Genomic DNA, 24,975 nt, shown 5'->3' on the forward strand with positions numbered 1-24,975 from the left:
AGCCACACAACCGCAACAAGTGCAGCTTCCAGAGAGGGAAGTAAAGGTTAGCTTGACTGGGCGGGGAGGGGGAAAACCTCACAAAGGGAAGGCATGGAAAGCTTTGGAGTCCAGGGGACAGAAGAGTCAGGGAGGCATCCAATGGAAGGAAAAGGCACATGTCTAAAAGTCACATCGTGATTGAACCACCATGTAGTTTGTCCCTAGCTCTTTGTCTTGTTAACTGCAGCCAACAGGTAGCAAGGAAAGTAAGCCTTCATAAAATGGAAGGTTCTGTATTTCAATGCATCTCTGTGACTAAACACAGGATGTCAGGGCCAGTAACTTTTGTAGACTCCTCTGGAAGGATGAACTAACCGTACTACTAATTAAAATCAGACTCAAATACTGCAAGAAGCACCATGCAACTAAAATCTAGCAACGATTTCCAGAGGTTTATAGTCGTGTTAGTATGTCATGGATTGTACAAAGCTGATGCCATAATACTGCTTTTTTTTTAAAAAAAATGTATTTAAGATGCCACAACAGTCTCCCTTGTTTAAAATACACACAAAATAAGTTGAATAGCACATGGAGCAGATGGCAACTAAACCTCTGTTTTAAACCAATATTTTGCTTTCTTAGACCATGAAAAATCACCAGCTCTGCAAGACACGGGGAGAAAAAGGAGTCACTCGCCGTCTCGCCACTGTAAAAGTCTCTACCAAGATAATTTTGTTCAAACTGTAGGAAGTTGTATTCAAACATAACTATGCATGAGTACTAGTTAATGCACAAAGGGGTTAAGACCACAGAGCTGTGTTCCTAGACTCAATTTAAATCAGGCCCCCACACCTCTGGTGAGGGAGGAAGTGAAGCTTCTCTTCCTTTCCTCACTCTCTCTTTGCACCATGTAACCAACCAGGACATGTTTGAAACTACTGTATATGTTGTATTTTGCACCCAACAGTAATCTACCTGTGTTCTCCTTGCTGCTGCATGGAATAACACATGAACTAGACCTTTGGATTTACTAAGTAAATCCTTTTAAACTTACTTGACAGTGAGTGGTCTTTTCATTGCTAGAGGGGTAGAGAGAGGTAGCAAGTGTTTTCAGGCAGACAAAAAGAGATATGTAAAAGGGTTTAACAACCTATATTTCACACTATGTTGCTGGTTAACTCTGAGAGTGTTTTTAACTCTGCTGGGGGTTCTCTCCTACGGGAGAATGTGCAAAGCCAATTCTTTTTCTTGTTTACCCACACATTGGTCAGATCTATATTTCCACCTCCACATACAACGTGCTGTTTGTTCAAAAGATGATTCAAAAAGTAAAAGCAGCGTGTACATACTGCTTGATTATAATAAATCCTTTAAGTGGTTTTCAATAAATATTAAAATCAAAAACAATTACAGATGTTTAAAATTAAAAGATTAAATTAAAAGATTAAAACGCATCAACAAATCTGGAAAGGTTTGCCTAAACAACATTTTAAGTAGATACCAAAAGGCATATACATCATGAGGCCATGGACCAGATTATTCAATAAAATGAAATGTGGCTCTCGCTCAGAGGTTCCAGAATATTTTTTATGGAGTACAGGTTTATCAAAGAGAGGAGTTTGCAGGTGGAATTGATCAGCAGATCCCACACAGCACATGAAACCCTGTGAAACTGCTTAGCACAGAGGTTCTTCTCTTCCCCACGCCCTGAGCACCAGAGCTGCAGGAAGCTAATGCAAGCAGAAATGTTCATGATCACGCCAGCACACAGAAATACACCTCTCTCTGATACAAAATACATGCTGAGACCCACAGAAAACCAACCATCCCCACAACCCAATAATCAGTGTTTACTGGACATAGAGGACATTTTCATGCTAACAAAGACAACAGGGAGCATTACATACTCCTGAAGAGGGTTATTCAGGGGACTGAGGCTCCGTCACCATTTGCACAGACCTAAAGAATGGGAGTACATGACACTGGTTTGCATTTCTCACTTCCCCAAATGGTCCCATGTTTTGGGGAGCAACCGAGAAGGCAAGAGCCCTAGAGATTGTTATTGGGGGGAAACTGCTCGTTTGAAGTACAGTGGTACCTCAGGTTACATACGCTTCAGGTTACATACCCTTCAGGTTAAAGATTCCGCTAACCCAGAAATAGTGCTTCAGGTTAAGAACTTTGCTTCAGGATGAGAACAGAAATCGGGCTCCGGCGGCACGGCAGCAGCAGGAAGCCCCATTAGCTAAAGTGGTGCTTCTGGTTAAGAACAGTTTCAGGTTAAGAACGGACCTCCGGAACGAATTAAGTACTTAACCCGAGGTACCACTGCATTTCTAATGTATTTTTATTTATTGATGTACAAGCTGAGTAGGAGGAGGCAAGCAAAAAATGCTGAGAATCAGTGGTAGTTTTGACAGGCCACCCCAAAAGCAAACATCCAATTCTATACGGAGCTCAAAGGCTGCTTCTCACACCCACCTACAAAAATTCAGATAGTTATAGCCTGCAAAGCCTTCTTCCAGTCCTTTGCTGGGCAGCGGCCAATCAGAAGCTTCTTCTGGGAAGACCAGAAGCAGGACATGAGCACAATAGCCCTCTCCCACATGTGATCCCCAGAAAATGGTAATCAGGGGCATTTACTACCTTTGATCCTCAAGGTACCATACAATCAATATATGACTAGTAGCCATTCTGAGCCTTATCCTCCATGAGTCCATCCAGCTCCCGTAGCTGATGGCCTCCACACTTTGTGGCAGAGCATAAGAAGAGCCCTGCTGGATCAGGTCAACAGCCCATCTAGTCCAGCATCCTGCTCACACAGTGGCCGACCAGATGCCTGTAGGAAATCTGCAAGCAGGACCCAAGCACAAGAGCACTGTCCTGCGGTTTCCACAAACTGGTATTCAGAAGCATCACTGCCTCCAACCATGGTGGCAGAGCACAGCCATTGTGGCTGGTACCTTTTGATCACTTTCTCCTCCATGAATTTGTCCGATCCTCTTTTAAAGTCACCCAAGTTGGTGGCCGACACTGCCTCTCATAGAAGGGAGTTCCACAGTTTAACTATGCACTGTGTGGATAATTCCTTCTTTTTGCTGGTCCTAAATCTACTGCCCATCCATTTCCGTGGATTACCTCAATTAATTTATCACTTATCCGCTTTTGCCATCCATGCCTTGCATTGTTTTTACAAGTTTCTATGACAGTTTCCTCCCCTCGCCCCCCCACCCTGCTGGTGACCTTGAGATGTTCTGAATTACAATGGCAGTGCTGACTGGGGCTGATGGGAGTTGTAGTCCGAAACACCTGGAGGGAACCAGATTGGCTCTATCATCCCCTGCTCCCCTCCAGTTAGCCTCCCCACCCCTCTCAAGCTAATGAGTGAAGAAGAAGAAGAGTTTGGATTTGATATCCCGCCTTTCACTCCCTTTAAGGACTCTTGAGAGTCCCATGGACTGCAAGAAGATCAAACCTCTCCATACTGAAGGAAATCAACCCTGAGTGCTCACTGGAAGGACAGATTGTGAAGCTGAGGCTCCAGTACTTTGGCCACCTCGTGAGAAGAGAAGACTCCCTGGAGAAGACCCTGATGTTGGGAAAGATGGAGGGCACAAGGAGAAGGGGACGGCAGAGGACGAGATGGTTGGATAGTGTTCTCGAGGTTACCAGCATGAGTTTGACCAAACTGCGGGAGGCAGTGGAGGACAGAGGTACCTGGCGTTCTCTGGTCCAGGGGGTCACGAAGAGTCGGACACGACTAAACGACTAAACAACAACAAGGAGTCTCAAAGCGGCTAACATTCTCCTTTCCCTTCCTCCCCCACAGCAAACACTCTGTGAGGTGAGTGGGGCTGAGAGACTTCAAAGAAGTGTGACTGGCCCAGGGTCACCCAGCAGCTGCATGTGGAGGAGTGGAGACGCGAACCCAGTTCCCCAGATTACGAGACTACCGCTCTTAACCACTACACCACCCTGGCTTTAAGGTGAGGATTTAAAACAATGTATTTGTAGATCATTCCTCCAAAGGGACTGCGAAAACATCTATGGGGTGGAGTCCACTTTATCTTCATAACAACTCTTTAAGGCAGGGCAAAGGCCAATGAATAGGTCTGCTAGGTGAGCAGCAACCTGAGTATTTCATGCTCTACAGTGGAAACCCCACTCTGCTTTTTAGCCAGGAAATGGTTGCTGCCTCTAGAACACTGGCTCCCAAACTCTGCCCTCCCCGCCTTCCCAGGCAATGGACCACTTGAAAATTGCTGAGAGTCTTGGCAAACCACTTAATGCTTTTTCTGCCCCACTGTAGCAACAGTAATGAGCTAAGCTAGATGCTCTATGGCTTTTAATTGTGTTTTGCATTCCTTCTTTTACTCCTTAAATTGTATTTGATTGAATTACAATTTGCATTTCATAGAGTTCAAATTGCAATACAGTAAAATAGAATTTAAGAAATAAAATAAGCAATAAAAGTGCAATTATAAATCAATGTGAACACTTAATGCAGGCATGCTGCGGACCACTTGAATGAAGCTCGCAGACTGTTAGGGGGTCCATGGACCACAGTTTTGGAGCCTCTGTTCTAGGATGGTCCTCCCACCAAGGAATGGCATAGCATCATAAAGAAATCAGTCCAGCAGGAATGACACTCAGAGAAGAACCAAATTTTCAAAGCCAGGTTACCAGTCATGTACACTGGGCCACACTAGATTCATTGTGTTTACATGTTAATACAAAAACCACAACAACAATGCACATCTGTTTTGCATATACAGTGGTACCTCAGGTTACATACGCTTCAGGTTACATACGCTTCAGGTTACATACGCTTCAGGTTACAGACTCCACTAACCCAGAAATAGTGCTTCAGGTTAAGAACTTTGCTTCAGGATGAGAACAGAAATTGTGCTCCGGCGGCGCGGCAGCAGCAGGAGGCCCCATTAGCTAAAGTGTTGCTTCAGGTTAAGAACAGTTTCAGGTTAAGCACGGACCTCCGGGATGAATTAAGTACTTAACCCAAGGTACCACTGTATTATAACATAATTCCATTTCACATATGTTCTTACGTACTATTGCCATAATATATAGTACTGCCATAGCTCTCAACTACATTGATTGATTCATACTATTTATGGGCCCTACTGACTCAGTTTGTGGCTTCTGTGTTGCTGTTTTTTAAGGGGGCCTTCCTAAGCATTTGTGTTTCCATTTCAAAACCACATCCTTGTGAGTCTCACACCAGAGGATGAACCTTTTCCACTTGTGGGCTTAGAAACTGTAAGCAAAATGGCATTTTCCGCTGCGGTATACTCTTCGGATAACCTCTTCTCCACACGGTTTGCCACTAGACCATAAGGGAAAGCAGCCACAACACAACACCCTCTCCTAAGTTGGCTGGGCTGATGGGAATTGTAGTCCAAAACAGCTGGAGAACAGCTCCCCTTGGACTCCTATCATTATGTATTATGTTTCACCATTTAAAACATTCTCCCCCTCCCCCTAGATACCCCCCCCAAGTCCTTTGGGACGGAAGAGCAAGGTATTACCGTATTTTTCGCTCTATAAGACGCACCAGACCACAAGACACACCTAGTTTTTGGAGGAGGAAAACAAAAAAAAAAAAATTCTGAATCCCAGAAGCCAGAACAGCAAGAGGGATCGCTGCGCAGCAAAAGCAGCAATCCCTCTTGCTGTTCTGGCTTCTGGGATAGCTGCGCAGCCTGCATTCACTCCATAAGACGTACACACATTTCCCCTTACTTTTTAGGAGGGGAAAAGTGAGTCTTATAGAGCAAAAAATACGGTAATATCCCAAGGCTGCAATCCTATCTCCACTTACATGGGAGTAAGCCCCACTGAATTCAATTAAACTACTTCTGAGTATGCATAGTTTAGACTGCAGCCTAAATAAAGGGAAATTTTTAAAAGCCAGACAGCAGACAGTATAATCAACTCTAACAAAGTGTCCAGCCCAGAGACACAGACCAGCAGCCACAGACTTGAAGGGAAAACAGCTCTCTAGCTAAATTTGGTGTGGTGGAGAATTTAACACTCAAATCAAGTCACAAAGCTCTTCCAGTTTCACTTTCCTAAAATCATTTATACACATGCATAGGCACAACACTGTACAATTATGAAATGTACAAAATTCTTGCAACTCACAACCTGGTGGGAGAACCTAATATACAGCCATAAGCCACACCCATGGTTTCTGGTTGGCTGGTGGCACAGCCTGGATAGCTATTGGCTGCTCTCTACCTATATAAAGCTATGGAAGAACTTCATCTCTGTAGAAGAAAATTTGAGCTGGGATGAACTCCATAAATTTTATTGGGTGATAAGAAATCCATGTGGTGGTTGGTGGTAGTATTAGTATTTAGATGAACTGTATAAATGACAGCTCTATTTGACACCTAAAATAGAAATGAGGTTCAGAAGCAGGAAGTTTTAATATCTGTCAAATCTGCATGCAACGTTTATGTAAAGCAGTATTCAAATAATTGGAGAGTTAAAAAATGTCTTAGAAATGAAAGTGAGTAAGTGAAGGGGCTGGAAGCCAGGAGTCCTGAACCTTCTGAAAGACTGAAGAGGGAAGAATAGTGGCCACAGCGATGGATGTGATTGGCAGTCGAACAGGGGTCGTCTTATACATGGGGGCATCTTATACACGGAAAAATATGGTAGTTAAACCATGGATGATGCTCCCACAAGAGATTAGCAATGGCCACCAACCTGGATGGCTTTAAGACAAATTCACAGAACAAAAGGTTATCAATGCCTTCTGGCTATGATTATTATGGTCTACCTCTACTGTCAGAGGCAGTAATGCCTCTGAACAGCACTGGATTTAGGGCACTGTGGGCCCATGTGGTCCAAAATCCTTTTCTCACAAGAATTGAAGACCACAAGTAGGAACCGGTATCCAGAGGCAGGGGCGGACTTTGGTAATCTTTTGTAATATGGCACCCTGTGCAAGGCCAAATTTTGGCACCCCCAAATGAATCTTCCCAGTTATGGATACAGTGGTGCCTCGCAAGACGAAATTAATCCGTTCCGTGAGGCTCTTCGTATTGCGGTTTTTTCGTCTCGCGAAGCAAGCCCATTGACAGCTTAGCGGATTAGCGCTATTAGCGGTTTAGTGGCTTTTAGCGATCAGCTGATAAGCGGCTTAGCGGCTTAGGAAAAGGGGGGGAGGGGAAAAAACCCGCAGGAACTCGCAAGACATTTCGTCTTGCGAAGCAAGCCCATAGGGAAATTCATTTTGCGAAGCGCCTCCAAAACGGAAAACCCTTTCGTCTAGCGGGTTTTCCGTCTTGCGAGGCGTTCGTCTTGCGGGGCACCACTGTATTCTCTATTTTGTGGCTCCTTGGCTTGGCCCCTTGGGGAAACCACCAGCACCACCCTAAATCCGACTCTGTTCGGAGGCATTTTTGCTTCTGACAGTAGAGGCAGAATGTGGTTGTCATGGTTAGAAGCCACTGATAGCCCTCTCCTCCTCCATGAATTTGTCTCATCTGCTTTTAAAGCCATCTAACTTGACGGTCATCACTGCCTCCTGTGGCAGGGAGTTTCACAGTTTAACTGTGTGCTGTGTGAATGACTTTCTTTTATCTCTCTTGAATCTTCCATCAGTCAGCTTCACTAGATGTCTGCAAGTTATGAAAGGAGGAGGAAAAGCTGTCCTTGGAGATTCTTCAGTTTTTACCTTTGCAGATAGACAGTACTTCATTACAGCAGCCTCCTTAAGTATACAGTGGTACCTCGGGTTACATACGCTTCAGGTTACAGACGCTTCAGGTTACAGACTCCGCTAAACCAGAAATAGTACATCGAGTTAAGAACTTTGCTTCAGGATGAGAACAGAAATCGTGCGGCGGCAGCACAGCGGCAGCAGGAGGCCCTATTAGCTAAAGTGGTGCTTCAGGTTAAAAACAGTTTCAGGTTAAGAACAGACCTCAAGAACAAATTAAGTTCTTAACCCGAGGTGGGTCGGGTGGGCAGGAGAGATACGGGGCTCAAATGATTCTTGGGTTGGTATTTTTCTTATTTTTGCATGAGTGTGAGTGCAAAATATTTCTTCCTCCCTCCCACCCCCAATCCTCAGCAGGCCTCCCCACTGCTACCTGGGCTCTCTGGTGTGTTTCATGCTTGGTACAATGCCACATCCAGCCTCCCACAACCATGCGCCTGGAAGGGGGGGGGCACCCAATCCATCTTTCGCTCCCTTCTTTGATCTTTCCTTTTAAGCTTTGACAAGGAAGCTTTGAAAAGGGACAAAAGACAAGACTGAGAAGGAGGGGTGCAGTGTAGAGAAAAGAAGAAAGAAGATCTCTAAGACCAGCCTTTGCCAACCTGGTGCTCTCCTGATGTTTTAGGCTACAACACCCATCAGCCTCAGCCAGCATGGCCAATTGTCAGAGGTCAATACAGTGGTACCTCTGGTTACGTACTTAATTCGTTCTGGAGGTCCGTTCTTAACCTGAAACTGTTCTTAACCTGAAGCACCACTTTAGCTAATGGGGCCTCCTGCTGCTGCTGTGCCGCCACCGCGCGATTTCTGTTCTCATCCTGAAGCAAAGTTCTTAACTCGAGGTACTATTTCTGGGTTAGCGGAGTCTGTAACCTGAAGCGCATGTAACCCGAGGTACCACTGTAGTGGTTTTTCTGGAGGAAGGCAGGGAAATTCTTGAACAGATCTACTAAGCCAGTCTTTGCCAAACGGGCACCCTTCATATGGTTTGGGTTAAAACTGACGGGAGTTGTAGTTCAAAACATCTGGAGGGTGTCAGGCTGGCAAGGGCTGCCTCCTGCGAGACTTGGGTCTCAAATAGGGGATAAGCTTGGGGTGGAAATGCTGGGCTTATTCTCTGGAGGGGTGACTGGGAAGTTTTCTCCCTCCTCCCTCTTACTTCCCACTTTACCTCCTCCTCCCCCCACTTGGCTTGTCACTGCATTATTACAACCCTCCTTCACTCAGTGTCAGAAGATTAAAAAGCATAATCCCCAGGTTCACAAGCACAGCCAGGACTTTAGGAGGAGACAAGCCTCAGGCTGATGAAGATTAAAGTCAGCTCAGAAAAATATCCCCCCCTTCCTTGCCCTGACAAAAGCTCCTCCTTGCACACTGAGAACTGTAAGGAGAAGACTCCCACGACCCTACCCCACCCCTGCCCCAATTCCCCAGCATACATAGGGCACCACTAATGTCACCCCACACTCACCCAAATCCCTGGGTTCAAGAGTTCTCAACCCTGGGAGTGATTGAAGAACCTCTGGGGAAGAAAATGGAAGTGGGGCCTGATTCCAGGATCCCTGCTAAGCGGGAGCCCGGGTCTAGTCATCAGCTACCCCTACCCCATCTTTGCGCACCATCTTTGAAAAAAGAGATGAAGGGAGCAGAGATCTCAGCATCAGGACCAGGCGCAATATGGGGAACTCATCGAATCAGGCACCACTATGCAAGCGGGGCCTAGAGGCTGGCGCTCAGGATCCTTTCCACAACCATGTCCCCCTAGAAGTGTGGAGGTACCCCCACCCCCACCCCCACCCCCACCCCTGGGCGCTCGCCGGAGAGGTCAGGCGCCTCCCTCCCGAGAGAGACGCTTGCACGCCAGTCGCTTCTCGCCCCCACCTTCCCCGATGGAGCAGGCCACACAACCTTGCGCGCCGCTCAACCTTGCACTTTGCTCGAGCGCGCATCCTTCATTCCGCCGGGCCAGCTTTCCCAGCCCCCCCCCCCAAAGATGCATCCCTGAACAAACTCCCTGCGCCTTATCCAGTCGCTTGCACGTTTGCACAGCGGGGCTGTCCCAGTCGGATTGTCGCTTGCACGTTGGCACAGCTTGGCACGGATCGCCTCGCCTCTTCTCCCGAGCTGGGATGCCCGCCTCCCCCCCCCCCCCGCGATCCTGCCTTACCTTGCAGCCGAAGACGAGCGAGAGGGTCCGGTTGCTGCAGGTGACCTTGCACTGGCACAGGACGGGCGAGAAGCAGCCCAGCTTGCGGAACGGGGGGGACACGCCGTTCAGGCCCATCCCCCTCGCGCCCCCCCGCCTGCCCCCATCGGCTACGCGCCGCCGCGGCCAGGGGGCGCCCCCCGACTCTGCCCCATCGCCCGCCGCCCGCCCGCCGCCAGCTGCTGCCGCTGCCCGCCAGGCCGGCCTGCCCGCCTGCCCTAATCCCCTCCCCTCCCCTCCCTCCTCCCCTCCCCTCCCTCGCCAGCCCAGCCTCCTCCCCGCCAGAGCCCAAGAGGAGAGGCGCCCCCTAGGCCCCACGTGCACGGATCCCGGGACCGGGTCCAGGCGGTCAGCCCAGTATCCCGTTTCCAAGGGCGGACGGCCCCAAAAGCTCCTAAGTCGACAGGGCAGGAAGGCACCAGCCCTTTTCCCCCTTGCATCTCCCTAGCCGCAGGCACTGAGAAGTAACAGTGCCCCTGAACATGGGGGCTCTGCTCCCAGGCTCCACGCGCCCCCACTTAAGGGTCTCCGCATATTCGACTTTCTGGCAACGTGTGGGAAACCTGGGTTTGTATGCGAGAAGCCCCACTGTAGGGGACAGACACGTCGATTCCAGTGGGTCTACTCTGAGTAGGATTTAGCTGACAACAAGCATTCTTGGGCTGCCAGTAACCTGTGTTTTCAGAGATTATTATGCGAGTTGCAAGTTGAGGCAGCGGCGTAGCGTGGGTTGTCAGCACCGGGGCCAGGCAAGTAATTTGCGCTCCCGAACCCGGGGCAAGGCAAGTAATTTGCGCCCCTAACCTGCCGCCACTGCCAGCTTCTTCTTGCTGCTGCCTGGGCTGGGGTATTTACGGTAAGGTAACCGCGGCGGCGGCGGGTCCGTGTCAGGTGATCTGAGGCGAGTTGCCGCTGGCGCTGCCGCCCAAACGACGCCGCTTGCCCGGAGGAGGAGGGCAGAGAGGCGAGGAAAATGCAACATGGCCCAGCAGCTGCAGCAGCAGTGGCGGCGGTGGGGCTGTGAGGAGGGGCTGCCTGGCGCGCCCTCCGCGGCCCTGATGCGCGGGGACCCCGGCGAGTGCTGAGAGCCGCTGCCTGCCGGACGCCTTCAGCCCGGACGCGCGCACAGCTCGTCGGTTCCACGAGACATGGGGCTCTGCTACAGCCTGCGCCCGAGGCTCTTCGGCGACTCCGGAGGCGGCGAGCGCCCCCCCCCAGATGTTGCGCCCAGTGCGGCTGGCCCCCCCTGCACTCCCCACGCTACACCACTGAGTTGAGGTCTCTCATCTCCCCTTTATGGAACAATCTTAACTAGCTGACTTATTTCCAGCAGTGTCTGTACCTACAATGACTGGCAGCGGTTACCCCAAGTTTCAGACCAGTCTTTCTCAGCCCTTTCTGAAAAATGGCTTGTCGCCATTGGGGATTGACCCTGCAACCTTCTGCATTCAAAGCAGTTGTTCTCCCAGTGACCTTTGACCACTTCCCTAAAGTCACCCTGCTCTTCGCCTTCCCTAGCCCATATCTGCTTGGGTGTCCATTTGTACAGCCCAAAGTCACTCTGTTGCTCCTCTCTCCCAATCCGAGTTCCCAAGAATACACACACAGTACTATTAGGGATTTGGGGTAAACCCTAGAAATTAATAAATGCCAGGATTTGGGGTTCTTTGTGATATGCCAGGAGAATATAAGCTGCAAGGGGATTCCTGGGCTGTCTTACGCTAGATCAGTTGTGTCCAAACTTTTTTCAAAGAGGGCCAGATTTGATAAAGTCAAGGGCCGTGGGGGCCGACTAAAGGGCCATCCAAAGTTGTTGAGCTTGTTTTAGGATTGAAGTTGTTGAGGTTTTCTTAGGATTTTACCCCAGGAAACAAACTAAACCAACGGGCGGGCCGGATTAGGCCCGAAATGGACTTTGGACATGCCTGCACTAGATAGTCTGGCTGGCTGAAGGAAGAGCAGAGCTGTTAGCATTACAAAAGAGAGCCATTGAGCGTCCTCAACAACTTGTCCCAGGTGTGACCAGAGACTGGGGATTTGGAAAGTTGCTAGGCTAACTGCTCTGGGAGAGGGCAAGGGGCTTCTGGGAAGAAGAAAGGGGAGTTCGTTCTTGGGGAGGGTGAAGGACAGGCTGCCTGCACTACTGTGGACCATGCTGTAAGATGCGGACCCCCTCCTAGCAGACTGAGGGTGTAAGTAGGTGAATAAACCCAATTTCTTAAGGCACAACAGTCTTCGCCGTGTCTTCTATTCTTAAAAGGGACACAGACCCTGTGTGGGTGCCTGAGATCCCATGCGCTTTTGCCACGGCTTGGCAGAGAGAGGGACAGGTGCCAGGCTTTTCAAAGCAGTGCCCAGAAATCTGTGGGGTGGGCAGTGGCGTAGCGTGGGGGGTGCAGGGGGGGCCGGCCGCACCGGGCGCAACATCTGGGGTTAGGGCAAATCCACAGGTTAGGGGGCGCAAATCCACGGGTTAGGGGGCGCAAATTACTTGCCTTGCCCCGGGTGCTGACAACCCACGCTACGCCACTGGGGGTGGGGTGGGGCTGTCCTTTGGGTGTGCTGTAAAAGGTATGCCGCATGGTGTTCATATACCCGGATGCAGCTTAATTTAAGTCAGCCTTGGAGATAGTGTGTTCTGTGAAGTAGAAGCCCTGCTACATGGGGCAGGTTGCTCAGTGGGACAGAAATGCACTCAGCCCATGTTCAAAGGAGATCTCTCCCTCTCTTCGAGTCACACAGTCCATCCACACACATCCCATCGTCAGCTACCTGAGCCAGCTGACCCACTCTGCCTAACGCTAGGGCTGGTTCTACAGATGCAGTGTGTATGTCATTATCCCACAAGGTCCTTATTTAAATTTCCAACCCAGCCCCAACCTCTCTGGGTATAACATACAATATTATGCACAAGATGCTACTTAACCGGCAAAGAGACAGTCCCCTGCCTGCAAGTAACTTACACTCTACATTTGCTCAGTCTGCAATCTCATACCCTAATCAAGCCACCTGCGCTTGCTGGGGCTGATGAGAGTTCAAAACCTCTGAAGGGTGACACAATGGCAAAGCCTGGCCTAAAGTTACCTGCAAGTAAGCCTAAGCATATGCAACCAAAGTCATCTCCAGAAAACATATTCATTGAGTATTCATCCTGATTTGCTTGCACAAATTTATACTGTAGTTAGATGATATCTGGACTTACCTGAGAATTTGTTATTATTTCTTTGCAAACAGGTTATATGACAAGGAGCACTTGTGCTGACTGGGGTGTTTGGACATCTTCCCGTTAAGTCATTTGTGCACCCCAGCCTTTTCAATGCATTTTCCTGTCACTTTCCAAAACTGCAACAAGTTCCAATTCTTTTAAAAAGTCGATTTGCCATGCTGGGCCAAGAGAGCCTTTGAGTCCACTTTAAAATATGCAATCCTAAACTTCTGGTATGCACTTGAACCCCTCCTGTGAAATACTGACACCCTGGAGGCACCCTGAGACAACTGTGTATTCCTTCCCTGTTCATCCCCTGCCTCCTCACCAGCTGTTTATTTTCCCTACGGTGAATTTTCTTTTGTAGGCTCCGTTAGACAGAGACTTGATGTCTTGGGACACTGTAAAGTGTCATGGGCACAGCTGGCATAAAATAAATAAATCCCAGCATACTAAGCCTTTATTCTGTGCCCCACCACGACCACCTTCAATGCCAACTGACAACAGTTACCCCACAATGAATTAATAGGAACACCAAGCTGGAAAAAAACAAACCAGTGTGGTGTAGTGGTTAGAGCATCAGACACAGTTCCAATCCCCACTCAGCCATGCAGCTGACCTTGGGCCAGCCACTGTCTCTCAGTCTAACTTACCTCACAGGATTGTCGTGAGGATAAAATGGAGGGGTGGAGGAGAACTATGTATGAAGCCTTGAGCTCCTTGGAGGAAAGGTGAGATATAAATGTAATAAATAGGAAATCAAATAACCACACATCACATTTGGGTCCCAATTTAGCCTCATACCTATGGAACTACCTTTCCCCTCCCCTGCAGATTAGCCAGGCGTACAAACCTGAAGCCTCACCCCCGGTTCCCAAATGAGGGAATTGCAAGAAAAGGATGAAGGTGGGATGTAACTGGGTTTCAAATATTGTGAAATGGGAATTGTAACCTGTCCAAGATTTTACTAGTCTAGCTGGAGTGTATGTATATGTTCAACACACTTGCTTTTTCAGTTATTTAGCACTGCGGCTACTATGTACACCACTGAATTTTTGGTATTAGGTTTATTGTTTGGAAATGGGTATTATATTGATTTGAATTTATTGTCCATCATTTTCTTAGATGGCTGTTACAGGGAGTTTTTTTTTAAAAAAAATGCATAGAGAATATGCATTGATGTTAGGATTGACGTTATAGGATTGACGCTCAAACCGCCTTGCTCTGGTGTGCAACCTGGTCACTGAATTGTGCGCCAGCTGATGTTTCCAAACCATATTCAGAGGCAACCCTATGTATAATGAAGACATTGCAGTAATGTAACCTAAATGATACCAGAGCATAGACAACAAAGTTAGACTAACCCAGTCCAGATAGGGGTGCAGCTGGGCCACCAGCCGTAGTGGATGGAAGGCCTTCTGTGCCACCAGAGGATCAAATGACAGCAAAGGATCTAGAAGGATCCCCAAGCTGCATACTTGCTCCTTCAGAGAGAGTGTAACCCCCCTCGAGAGCAGGCCACCTCCCATCCATCCAGTCTAGGAAACAGCCCCCTAATAGTACCTCAGTCTGGATTGAGCTTCAGTTTATTGGCTCTCCTCCAGTCCATTACTGAGGCAAGACATCAGTCCAGCACATCCACTCCCACACCTGCAGATGTAAAGGAGAAGCAGAGCTGTGTGTCTGCAGAATATTCCTGGCAACGTACTCCAAAACTCTGGAGGACTCCACTCAGCAGTTTCATGTAGATGTTAAATAGCTTGTGGGATAAGATTAAACCGTGAGGAATCCCACATTGAAGGCTTCACAGGGTCCAAGAGCCCTCCTCAAGCATCACTCTCTAGAAATGACCATCCAAGTAGGACCGGAACTGCTGCAAAGCAGTGCTGCCCATCGCCAACTCAGACAGCCAGTCCAGAAGGCTACTATGATCAATGCTGAAAGCTGCTGAGAGGTTGAGGAGAATTAAGAGGGACACAATTCCCCTGTCTCTCTCCTGACATAAGTCATCTTTCAGAGCGACCAAAGCAGTTTCTGTACCAAAACCGGGCCTGAACTCTGATTAAAATGGATCTAGAAAACCAGTCTCCTCCAAGAGCACCTGGATGAGGTTTGCAACCAGCCACTGAAGAACCTTGCCCAAGAAGGGGAGAATGGCAACTGACCAGTAATTACTTGGATTTTCCAAACCCAAGGAAGGTTTCTTAAGGAGTGGTTTAACCATTGCCTCCTTCAGGCAGGCAGGGACTATTATCTCTCACAAGGAGGCATTAACCACCTCCCCTCTCTGGCCCAGCTCTCCCCTCTCTGCTAGTTTTTATCAGCCAAGAGGGGCAAAAGCCAGAGTGCAAGCAGTCACCCTGACTGATCCAAGCACGTTGTCTAGATCCTCAAGCCTTACAAACTGAAACTCATCTAACAGAACAGAACTAGATAGTACTCTGGACACCCCTATTTAAACTCACTCTGTCAGTCTTAAAGCAGCTAATGAAATGCCTGGTTTTATTTGAGGTGTTCAGATGAGTGTTTCCAGCTCCCCTCCCCCCCCCCAATTTTAAAATTGTTTATGCAGAGAACTGATATCACTGTGTATTGTGGGTTCATGTACTTTAATAATGTGTCAGGTGCTAAGGGAGTTCATAGATGAGCAAAGCGGGGTGTTGAAAATGTTAGAACACATCATTTAAAAGAAAAAAAACCCGAACATGCAGCAAAGCATTTTCACCACTATTTGCCCCTTGCTCCTTCCTATCAAGCAACCCCCTCCTTCTCAAACAGCCAGCTGGCCTTGCCTGCAGATAAAACCTTCCAGACAACGCCTTGGCCAGTTTAATCAGAAATATTCGCATCCACAATAGGATTAGAACAGCAGATGCCACCGAAAGGAGAAAAAAGAGACAATGTGTGTGTGTAAGACAGCAAAATTTAATGCTAACTGGACAAGTGCCAAGTGCCAATGTAAATTCTCCTTACTCTATTCTCTTATAGCCTACCAATCTTTAGTAATGTTTTTTTTTTCCAAATAGAAGATTATTGTGTTCTTATCTTTTTAGTATTTTCCATTATGGAGGAGAGAAGTAGCTTCCTCAAACAATCACCTATCTTTGGAAAACCAAAAGTGCTTCTTGTACATTCACACACACATTCAAATTCCGATGAAAATAATTAAAATCCCATTTCCCCCCTCAAAGTGAACATATGAAGACTGAATCAGGCCAACTGGTCCAGCCAGCTCAATATTCTCTACTCTAGCAGTTCATAGAATCATGAAGGTACCCCAAGGGTCATCCAGCCCAACACCCTGCAATGCAAGAATCTCAGCTAAAGCATCCATGACAGATGGGCATCCAACCTCTGCTTAAAAACTTCCAAGGAAGGAGAGTCCACAACCTCCTGAGGGAGTCAAAACAGTTCTTACCATCAGAAAGTTCACCTAACAGTTACCTTGTACAACCCACATTCTACAAGCTTCCTCGCAAGAATATCATGGTGGACTATGTTGAAAGCCTTCCTGAAGTCAAGATAAGCTATGTCCACAGCATTCCCCTGATCCACAAAGCTTGTAACTCCATCAAAAAAAGGAAAAAAGAAATGAGATTTGTCTGGCATGACTTGTTTTTGAGAAACCCATGCTGGCTCTTAGTAATCACAGCATCCTTTTCTTAGTGCTCACAGACCGTTGAATTATCTGTTCTAAGACCTTTCCTGGTATCAAAGTCAAGCTCATTGGTTGCTAGTTACCTGGGTCTTCTTTTCCCTCTTTTTGAAGATGGAGACAACATTTGCATGTCTCCAGTCTGCAGGGACCTCCCCTGTTCTCGAAGAATTGATTACATCTGCAAGCTTCATTAATACCCTTGGGTGCAGCTCATCAGGCCTGGAGATATGAATTAATTTAAAATAGCTACGTGTTCCCTTACCACCTCTTTTCCTATCTTGGGCTGCAGTTCCCTCCTCTTACATCATTTATTCTGTTATCACCAGGTTGGGCATTGGTTTCCTTTTGGGTAAAAATAAAGGCAAAGTAGGTGTTGAACAGCTCTGCTTTTCCACATTTCTCCATCTTCTCCACTTAGGGAACCTACCACTTGCTTGTTCCTCCTCTTGCTTTGAACATAGCCAAAGAAACCTTTTATTATTATTTTTAATCTCTCTTGCAAGTCTGAGCAAATTCTGAGCTTTAGCCTGCCTGACATTCACCCTGCAACTGTTGGCTACTCATGTATACTCCTCCTTTGTGATTTCCCCTTTCTTCCATTTCTTATACATGCCCTTCTTAAATCTCAGCTCATCTGTAAGCTCCTTATGCAGCCACACTGGTTTCTTGAGATGCCTCCCACTTTTCTTTCTTGTTGGAACTGTATGCATTTGGGCCTTCAATATTTCACCCTTAATAAACTCTCATCCATCTTGGACTCCCTTATCTTTGAGAATTTCTGACCATGGGATCTCACCCAGTATCTCCTTAAACTCTTTGAAATTGGCTTTCTTAAAGTCCAGAGTGCATGTCTGACTACAGTCAGCTTTCCCTTGCTTCTGTATCTTGAAACCCAGGAGAACATGACCACATCCTTCCAAGTTTCTGAGTACTTCCACTTCGTCAATCAGTTCCTCTCTGTTGGTGAAGACCAGGTTCAAGATAAATGGTCCCCTTGTTGCTTCTTCCACCTTCTGGGAAATGAAATTGTCGGCAAGGCAATGGAGGAATTTGTTGGACCTTACATTCTTGGCAGAGTTTGAGTTCCACCAGATATCAGGGAAGTTGAAGTCTCCCATGAGTGCTGTATTCCTCCTTTTAGAATGTTTGGTAATCTTCTCTAGGAGGGCGTCATCCAAGTCTTCAGTCTGGCTTGGTGGTCTATAGAGACACCCACAGTAAGGTCACTGTTGCTGCTCTCTCCTACAGTTTTGACTCATATACTCTTAATCTGCCTTCCATGCTCCAGGTCATGGATTTCTTCACAAGTGTACACATCCTTTACATATAATCCTCCTTCCTCCCTGCTTCGTTTGTTCCTTTTGAACAGATTATACCCCTCAATTCCTACATTCCAGTCATGAGTCTCATCCCACCAGGTTTCAGTAATGCCTACCAGGCCATATTTGCCATCCTGTATTAAAAGCTCCAATTCATCTTGCTTGTTTCCCATACTCTGTGCATTTGCATAGAGACAACTGAAACCATGAGTCATTTCCTCTAGCTGCTTCCTTCTTGTAGTTTCTTGCCCTTTAGCAGGTTTCTGGAGCACCACCTCACTTTCCTCTTCATTAATGAAGCTATATCCCCAGTACCAGGTGTTCTTCTGTTGTCTGTAATGTTGTTTCCTTCCCCATCAGCATCTAGTTTACAGTTCTCCTGATCAGGGTCACAAGACTCTTAGCAAACACATTCTTGCCAAGTGCTGTGAGCTGTAGCCCATCTTTTGCTTCCTTGAGGAAGGAGACCATGATCCAAGAAGCCAACCCCTTCCTGACACCACCACCAGCGCAGCCAGTGGTTTACTTCCAGTATTTTCCTCTCTCCTTGGGCCATGACTTTCAACAGTAAGTAGTGATGAAAAGATCACCTGTGCCCCAAGGCTCTTCAACTTCCTGCCCAGAGTCTCATAGTCCCTAGCTATATGTTGAAGGCTGTGTGGGGCAGTATTGTTTGTACCCACATGAATCAAAAGGAAGGCATTGTGGTCAGTGGGCTTTATAAGACTGGCCAACTGCGCTATCACATTGTGAATCTTTGGCACCTGGAAGGCAGGGTCTTAAATGGAGAGGGTTAACCTGGGATCTTTTGAGTGCAAAGTTGGTTCTCTAACATGTAGGCCACTTTCACACCATACATTTAAAGCACTATGATACCGCTTCATTGCTTCCCCCAAAGAATTCTGGGAACTTTAGCTTGTTGTGGGTCCTGAGAGTTGTTAGGAGACCCCTATACCCACTCCCACAGCTACAATTGCAAGAGTCCCCTGCAGGGGGCGTTGATTGTTGAATCACTTTGAAGATTGTAGCTTTGTGAGGGGGAAAACTCTCAGTACCATAGCAAATTACAGGTCCCAGAATGCTTTGGGACAAAGTTGTGACTGTTGAAAGTGGAATCATAGTGCTTTAAATGTATCATCTGAATGTGGTCAGCCTGTCCCCAAATCTGGGAATAGCATAACCCAATCACCCCACAGAGATGACAGAAAATCCCAAATCTTTCCTCTGATTCACATTCACTGTGGTTTAAGTATACAAACACACACACACACACACACACACACACACACGTTGTAACTGTGTGGTCCTTTACAGAAAATGATTTTTTCAAAACTGGGGAGGGAAAGGGGCATGGAGACGGAGGTAGAATGGATGAAATAAGGGCTTTGCTGCTTGGCAGTGTGAAAGTCTTAATATATTCTTTCAAAAACATTTGAGGAGTGGGGTCTCCCCATTCAGAATTATACATTTCAGCCTCTCCAAAGTGCCAGACTATATCTCCCTAATTAGAAGATTGTTAAAAGATGCAGCTGTCACATATAAAGACAAAGAGGTTCTTTCTGTGTGTGATGGCAGGACATACATATTGATGGAACGCCTGTGGGGTGATTTGGGAGGGGACATTGGTAGTGGTCCTTTGTCATTGAAGCATCTCAGAAAGAGCTTTGATAAACAGTGTGGATGAATCTGTCCGGCCAAGATGTCCTAGCAATGGTCCTGCAGGGGGCACCAGATGCCCACTTTCAACAAGCTTCTGTCCTCCTGTGATGACAGATCGGACTACAAATTCGCAGGGCTTCTTACAGGCCTGGAAAAGCAGTAAAGATTTCACTGGTGCCAACTGTCTCCTAGGCTAGCCTTCTGGCCTCTGCAAGCTCAGCCCCTCTGTGCCCAAACCAGTTTGACCTTCTTTCATAGGAACATACTAGGCAGTTGCCTGATCCTGAGTCTCAGACCACAGAAACATTCCACACCCTATATTTAAAGTGCTATGATACCACTTTAAATAGTCATGACTTCCCCCGATGAATTCTGGGAGCTGCAGTTTGTTAAAGGTGCCGAAAGTTGTTAGGAGACCCCTTGTTTCTACAGAGCTACAATTTCCAGAGTTGCCTAGGAAGGGAGACTGTTAAACCATTCTGCAAATTGTAGCTCTGTGAGGGGAATCAGAAGGGGTGGGGGTCTCCTAACAACTCTCAGCATCTTTAACTAACTGCAGCTCCCACAATTGATTGGGGCAAGCCATGACTATGTAAAGTGGTATCATAGTGCTTTATATGTATGGTGTGAGCGTGGCCCATTGTTGCTCATATATATTGTCTACACCAGGGGTAGGCAACCTAAGGCCGCGGGCCAGATGCGGCCCAATTGCCTTCTCAATCCGGCCCACGGATGGTCCAGGAATCAGCGTGTTTTTACATGAGTAGAATGTGTCCTTTTATTTAAAATGCATCTCTGGGTTATTTGTGGGGCATAGGAATTCGTTCATTCCCCCCCCCCCAATACAATCCAGCCCACCAAATGGTCTGAGGGACGGTGGACTGGCCCACAGCTGAAAGAGGTTGCTGACCCCTGGGTCTACACGGACAGGCAGCACCTGTTCAGGGTTCCAGGTAGGGGACAGTCAGGTACACTTGCCCCGGGCCTAAGAGGGCTAAGCCAGCCAGGGACCGGCTGCTTTTTTGTTTTAGTTTATAACTTTCTTCTAACAAGACTCCTGCCCCAGGCTTCAGATGCGATCTGCATTGCCCTGGCTCCATATGAACAGTAGCTAAACAGGCGTCAGTTGGTTGACACAATATGACCTCTCAAGCCACAGGACATCCCATACACCAGGGGGTGCTATGTAGTAGAAATCAGAACAGAGTAGTGGTGCTGGAGTAATGGCAATTCCTGCGTGATTAGCACCCTCTAGTGGGCATCCTATGCCTTTCAAGAGCTTATCTCAGTATTGGTGATTCTAAGAAGAGTCTACACACACACACACACACACACACACACACACACACACACACACACTTGCTTCATAAAGTTACCATTTGTAGTGCAGAATCAAGGAGGATCACAGCAGCTACTACCCTGATTTAAAAAACCCAAAGCCTATGCTCAGTCAAAACAAAACAAATTCCTTCCAGTAGCACCTTAAAGACCAACTAAGTCAGTTCTTGGTATGAGCTTTCGTGTGCTTGCACACTTCTTCAGATACGCACGAAAGCTCATACCAAGAACTGACTTAGTTGGTCTTTAAGGTGCTACTGGAAGGAATTTGTTTTGTTTTGACTATGGCAGACCAACACGGCTACCTATCTGTTACTGGAACTATGCTCAGTCAGTAGCGCATGAGACTCTTAATCTCAGGTAGGGCTGCCATACGTCCGGGATTTCAAAGGTGGAATTGACGTCCAGGGAGAATTTCCAAAATGTGGTGCTTTGTCCTGGATCTTAGTCTTGGTTTTTACTTTTTGAAGTATGGCAACCCTATCTCAAGGTCATGGGATCAAAACCCACTTTGGGCCAAATATTATTGCATTACAGGGGCTTGGACCAGACAACCCTGGTTGTCCTTTTCAACTCTACAATTCTATGATTAGACCCTATAAACAGGCTGTTTTCAGGGGAAGGAGTGAGGCCCTGATTAGGCCTTAGCCTTTATATTTCAGAAACTTTCGTCTCCCACATCACAGACTGATTTTCTTTTTTTCTATTACATTTTATTGTAATTTATATCCAGTGTTAGCTCCCTGAGCCTGGTCCTGGCCGGGGAGGGTGGGGTATAAATTATTATTATTATTATTATTATTATTATTATTATTATTATTATTATGTTTCCTGCTGTTTTATTCACTTTGCACCTTGCAGGGCAGTAGGAGAGAACAGCGATTCTGAGAATGTGCAAAGAGTCTTCAGCTCATCAATGGGTAAATACTGCCAACTGTATACCAGGCTACAATTCCAAAACATCTTGAGGGCAACAAGTTGGGGAAGGGTGCTCTATAGCTATGGGATTTGGGCAACTAGGGTACTTAAATTAAGAGCAGGGAGAAGGGAGAATTAGCAACCTATTCACTCTTTCCAGTGTCCTTCCTCCCTGCAGCTGAAATGGCTGGACGTGGTCTGCGTGGGCTATGCTAAGATCATTAATCCTTGGTGTTAATCAGAGATTCTCCCCAGCCCTTTCCCTGTATAGATGAGAGAAGGCTACACCCCCCTCCTCCAGTTGAGTAGGCCACAGAGACACAGCTGTTTCTCCTGCATGCACACACACACACACCAGACCCAAAGTACACTGTCCTGGTATCAAACACACAATCTGTCACACATTACAATTTAAAGGATCTTTTCTTCTATGTACAAACAGAGTCCCACAATAAGTACGTAAGAAGAGCCTGGCTGCTGGAACAGGCCAACGGTCCAACTAATCCAGCATTCTGTTCTCACAGTGGCCAACTGGATGCCTGTGGGAAGTTTTCATAGAATCCTAGAGTTGGAAGAGACCCCAAGGGCCATCGAGTCCAACCCCCTGCCAAGCAGGAAACACCATCAGAGCACTCCTGACATATGGTTGTCAAGCCTCTGCTTAAAGACCTCCAAAGAAGGAGACTCCACCACACTCCTTGGCAGCAAATTCCACTGTCGAACAGCTCTTACTGTCAGGAAGTTCTTCCTAATGTTTAGGTGGAATCTTCTTTCTTGTAGTTTGGAACCATTGCTCCGTGTCCGCTTCTCTGGAGCAGCAGAAAACAACCTTTCTCCCTCCTCTATGTGACATCCTTTTATATATTTGAACATGGCTATCATATCACCCCTTAACCTCCTCTTCTCCAGGCTAAACATGCCCAGCTCCCTTAGCCGTTCCTCATAAGGCATCGCTTCCAGGCCTTTGACCATTTTGGTTCCCCTCCTCTGGACACGTTCCAGTTTGTCAGTGTCCTTCTTGAACTGTGGTGCCCAGAACTGGACACAGTACTCCAGGTGAGGTCTGACCAGAGCAGAATACAGTGGCACTATTACTTCCCTTGATCTAGATGCTATACTCCTATTGATGCAGCCCATTCAAGACCTGTGCAACAGCAACACTCTTCCCACTTGTGATCCTAAAATACTGGTATTCAAAGGTGTACTGCCTCCGACAGTGAAGGGAGGAGACAGCCATCTTGGCTAGTAACCATTGTAGCCAGCATAACTTAATCAGCAATCATATTAGGGACGTAAGAAGAGCCAAAGGGGGACCCATCTAGTCCAACATCCTTGTCTCACAGTGACCAGCCAGATGCCCCAAAGAGTAGCCTGCAAGCAGGACCTGAGGGCAACAGCGGCACTCTCCCCACTTGTGATCGCCAGCAACTGGCATTCAGAGGCATACTGCATATCAAAGGAAGACAAAGCAACGCAGAAAAACAAAAGCAAAAAACCCAACAGCTGTCAACATGTTGCATGAGCATCCCAAAACATTCAAATTAAGATTATAGGAAGATGCCTTATACCAGGCAAAACAATTCCTCCATCTAGCCCAGTACTCTCTGCTCTGACCAGTAGTGGCTTCCCAGAATCTCAAGTGGTAAGACAGCCAGCGTGGCATTGTGCTTAGAGTGTTCCAATCCCCACTCAGCCATGAAGTTCACCAGGTGACCTTGGGCCAGTCACATACTCTTAGCACAGCCTACTTCACAAGGTTGTTGCGAGGATACAATGGTCAGAACTATGGGGATTCACCTTGAGTTCCACGGAGGAAAGGTACTGGAGAAGAAGAACTCTCCCATTATTTGCCACCTGATTCTTTTAATGAGAAGTGTTGCTGGGATTGAACCTGAGGTCTTCACTTGCATGCAAAACACTTGTTCTGCCATGGAGGTATGGGGTTTCCCCATAAGAATTCACAAAGACACATCCCCACAAATCATAGAATCATAGAATCATAGAGTTGGAAGAGACCACAAGGGCCATTGAGTCCAACCCCCTGCCAAGCAGGAAACACCATCAGAGCACTCCTGACATATGGTTGTCAAGCCTCTGCTTAAAGACCTCCAAAGAAGGAGACTCCACCACACTCCTTGGCCCCAAGGGAGTGCATTTGCCTATTTGGGTCTCCGGCACCAAGTGTTGTTGAGTGGCTCACAAAGAGACACACTGAGGTTCAGAGACCTTAATTACTAGGCTTCAAGCTCAGCCTGATGAGGTAGGCCGGCCTTTGCTCTCAAGATGTTTTGGACAACGATTCCCAACAGCCCCAGTCAGCTGATAGGAGCTTAAGTCCCAAACATCTGAAGGGCACCATGCTGGTGAAGTCTCAGGTAGGCTGTTAATAAAGTACTGTACATAATTTAAGGTCAAAGTCCCTTGACTTGACATGAGGCGAGCCCTCTGGCCAAAGGTAACGGGGGGACGGCCGCATGGCGGAAGGGGATAAGCAAGCCCCCACGTGTCATGGTTCGGGTCAGCCTCGTCATCCGTGCAAGAGAGTCAGGTTAAGCTCGCTTGTCCTTGTTAGTGGATTTGGGATTAAAGCGAGAACATAAAACAGCATTTAAGCTGCATGGAAGGAAAACAATCCTGAGCTGGAAGCAAAAATGGAGGTGTTGATGTTTATTTGAAAACAGAAGTCCACTCTGGGCTCACGTGGGAGGACTTTGCAATGAGTCAGGCCCACAAAGGCCTTAACTCAGTTTGGCCTACACTGGAAGGCAGTTGTTTTCCAGGATTTCAGGCATGAGTTTTGCTCAGTGCTTCCAGGAGATCCTGCCAGGGACTGAACCTTGCAAAACGGGTGCCCTCCCATGAAGACACAGTCTCTCCCTGCCGGGTCTCCCTTAATGCAGATTTGATGAGCTTGTGCCCTTCCAAATGTTCACAGATTAC

General features: G+C 47.3%; 1 protein-coding gene across 13 annotated transcripts in view; it reads right to left on the minus strand.

The window, feature by feature from the left end:
* Window positions 1–24,975, minus strand: part of DLG4 (discs large MAGUK scaffold protein 4) — a gene marked incomplete at its 5' end in the record, with an annotated part of 134,652 nt that overhangs the window by 62,400 nt on the left and 47,277 nt on the right. For 2 of the 13 annotated variants that reach the window (XM_081835647.1, XM_081835644.1), the window contains one exon: window positions 9,900–10,016. The exons of the other annotated variants lie outside the window; for them this stretch is intronic. In XM_081835647.1, coding sequence (XP_081691773.1) covers window positions 9,900–10,016 — 117 coding nt within the window. Of the gene's footprint in view, window positions 1–9,899; window positions 10,017–24,975 lie in introns of those variants that run through there. 13 annotated transcript variants of the gene reach the window in all.

Source organism: Podarcis erhardii, assembly GCF_964252035.2.
Source record: "Podarcis erhardii genome assembly, chromosome: 13".
NCBI lineage: Eukaryota > Metazoa > Chordata > Lepidosauria > Squamata > Lacertidae > Podarcis > Podarcis erhardii.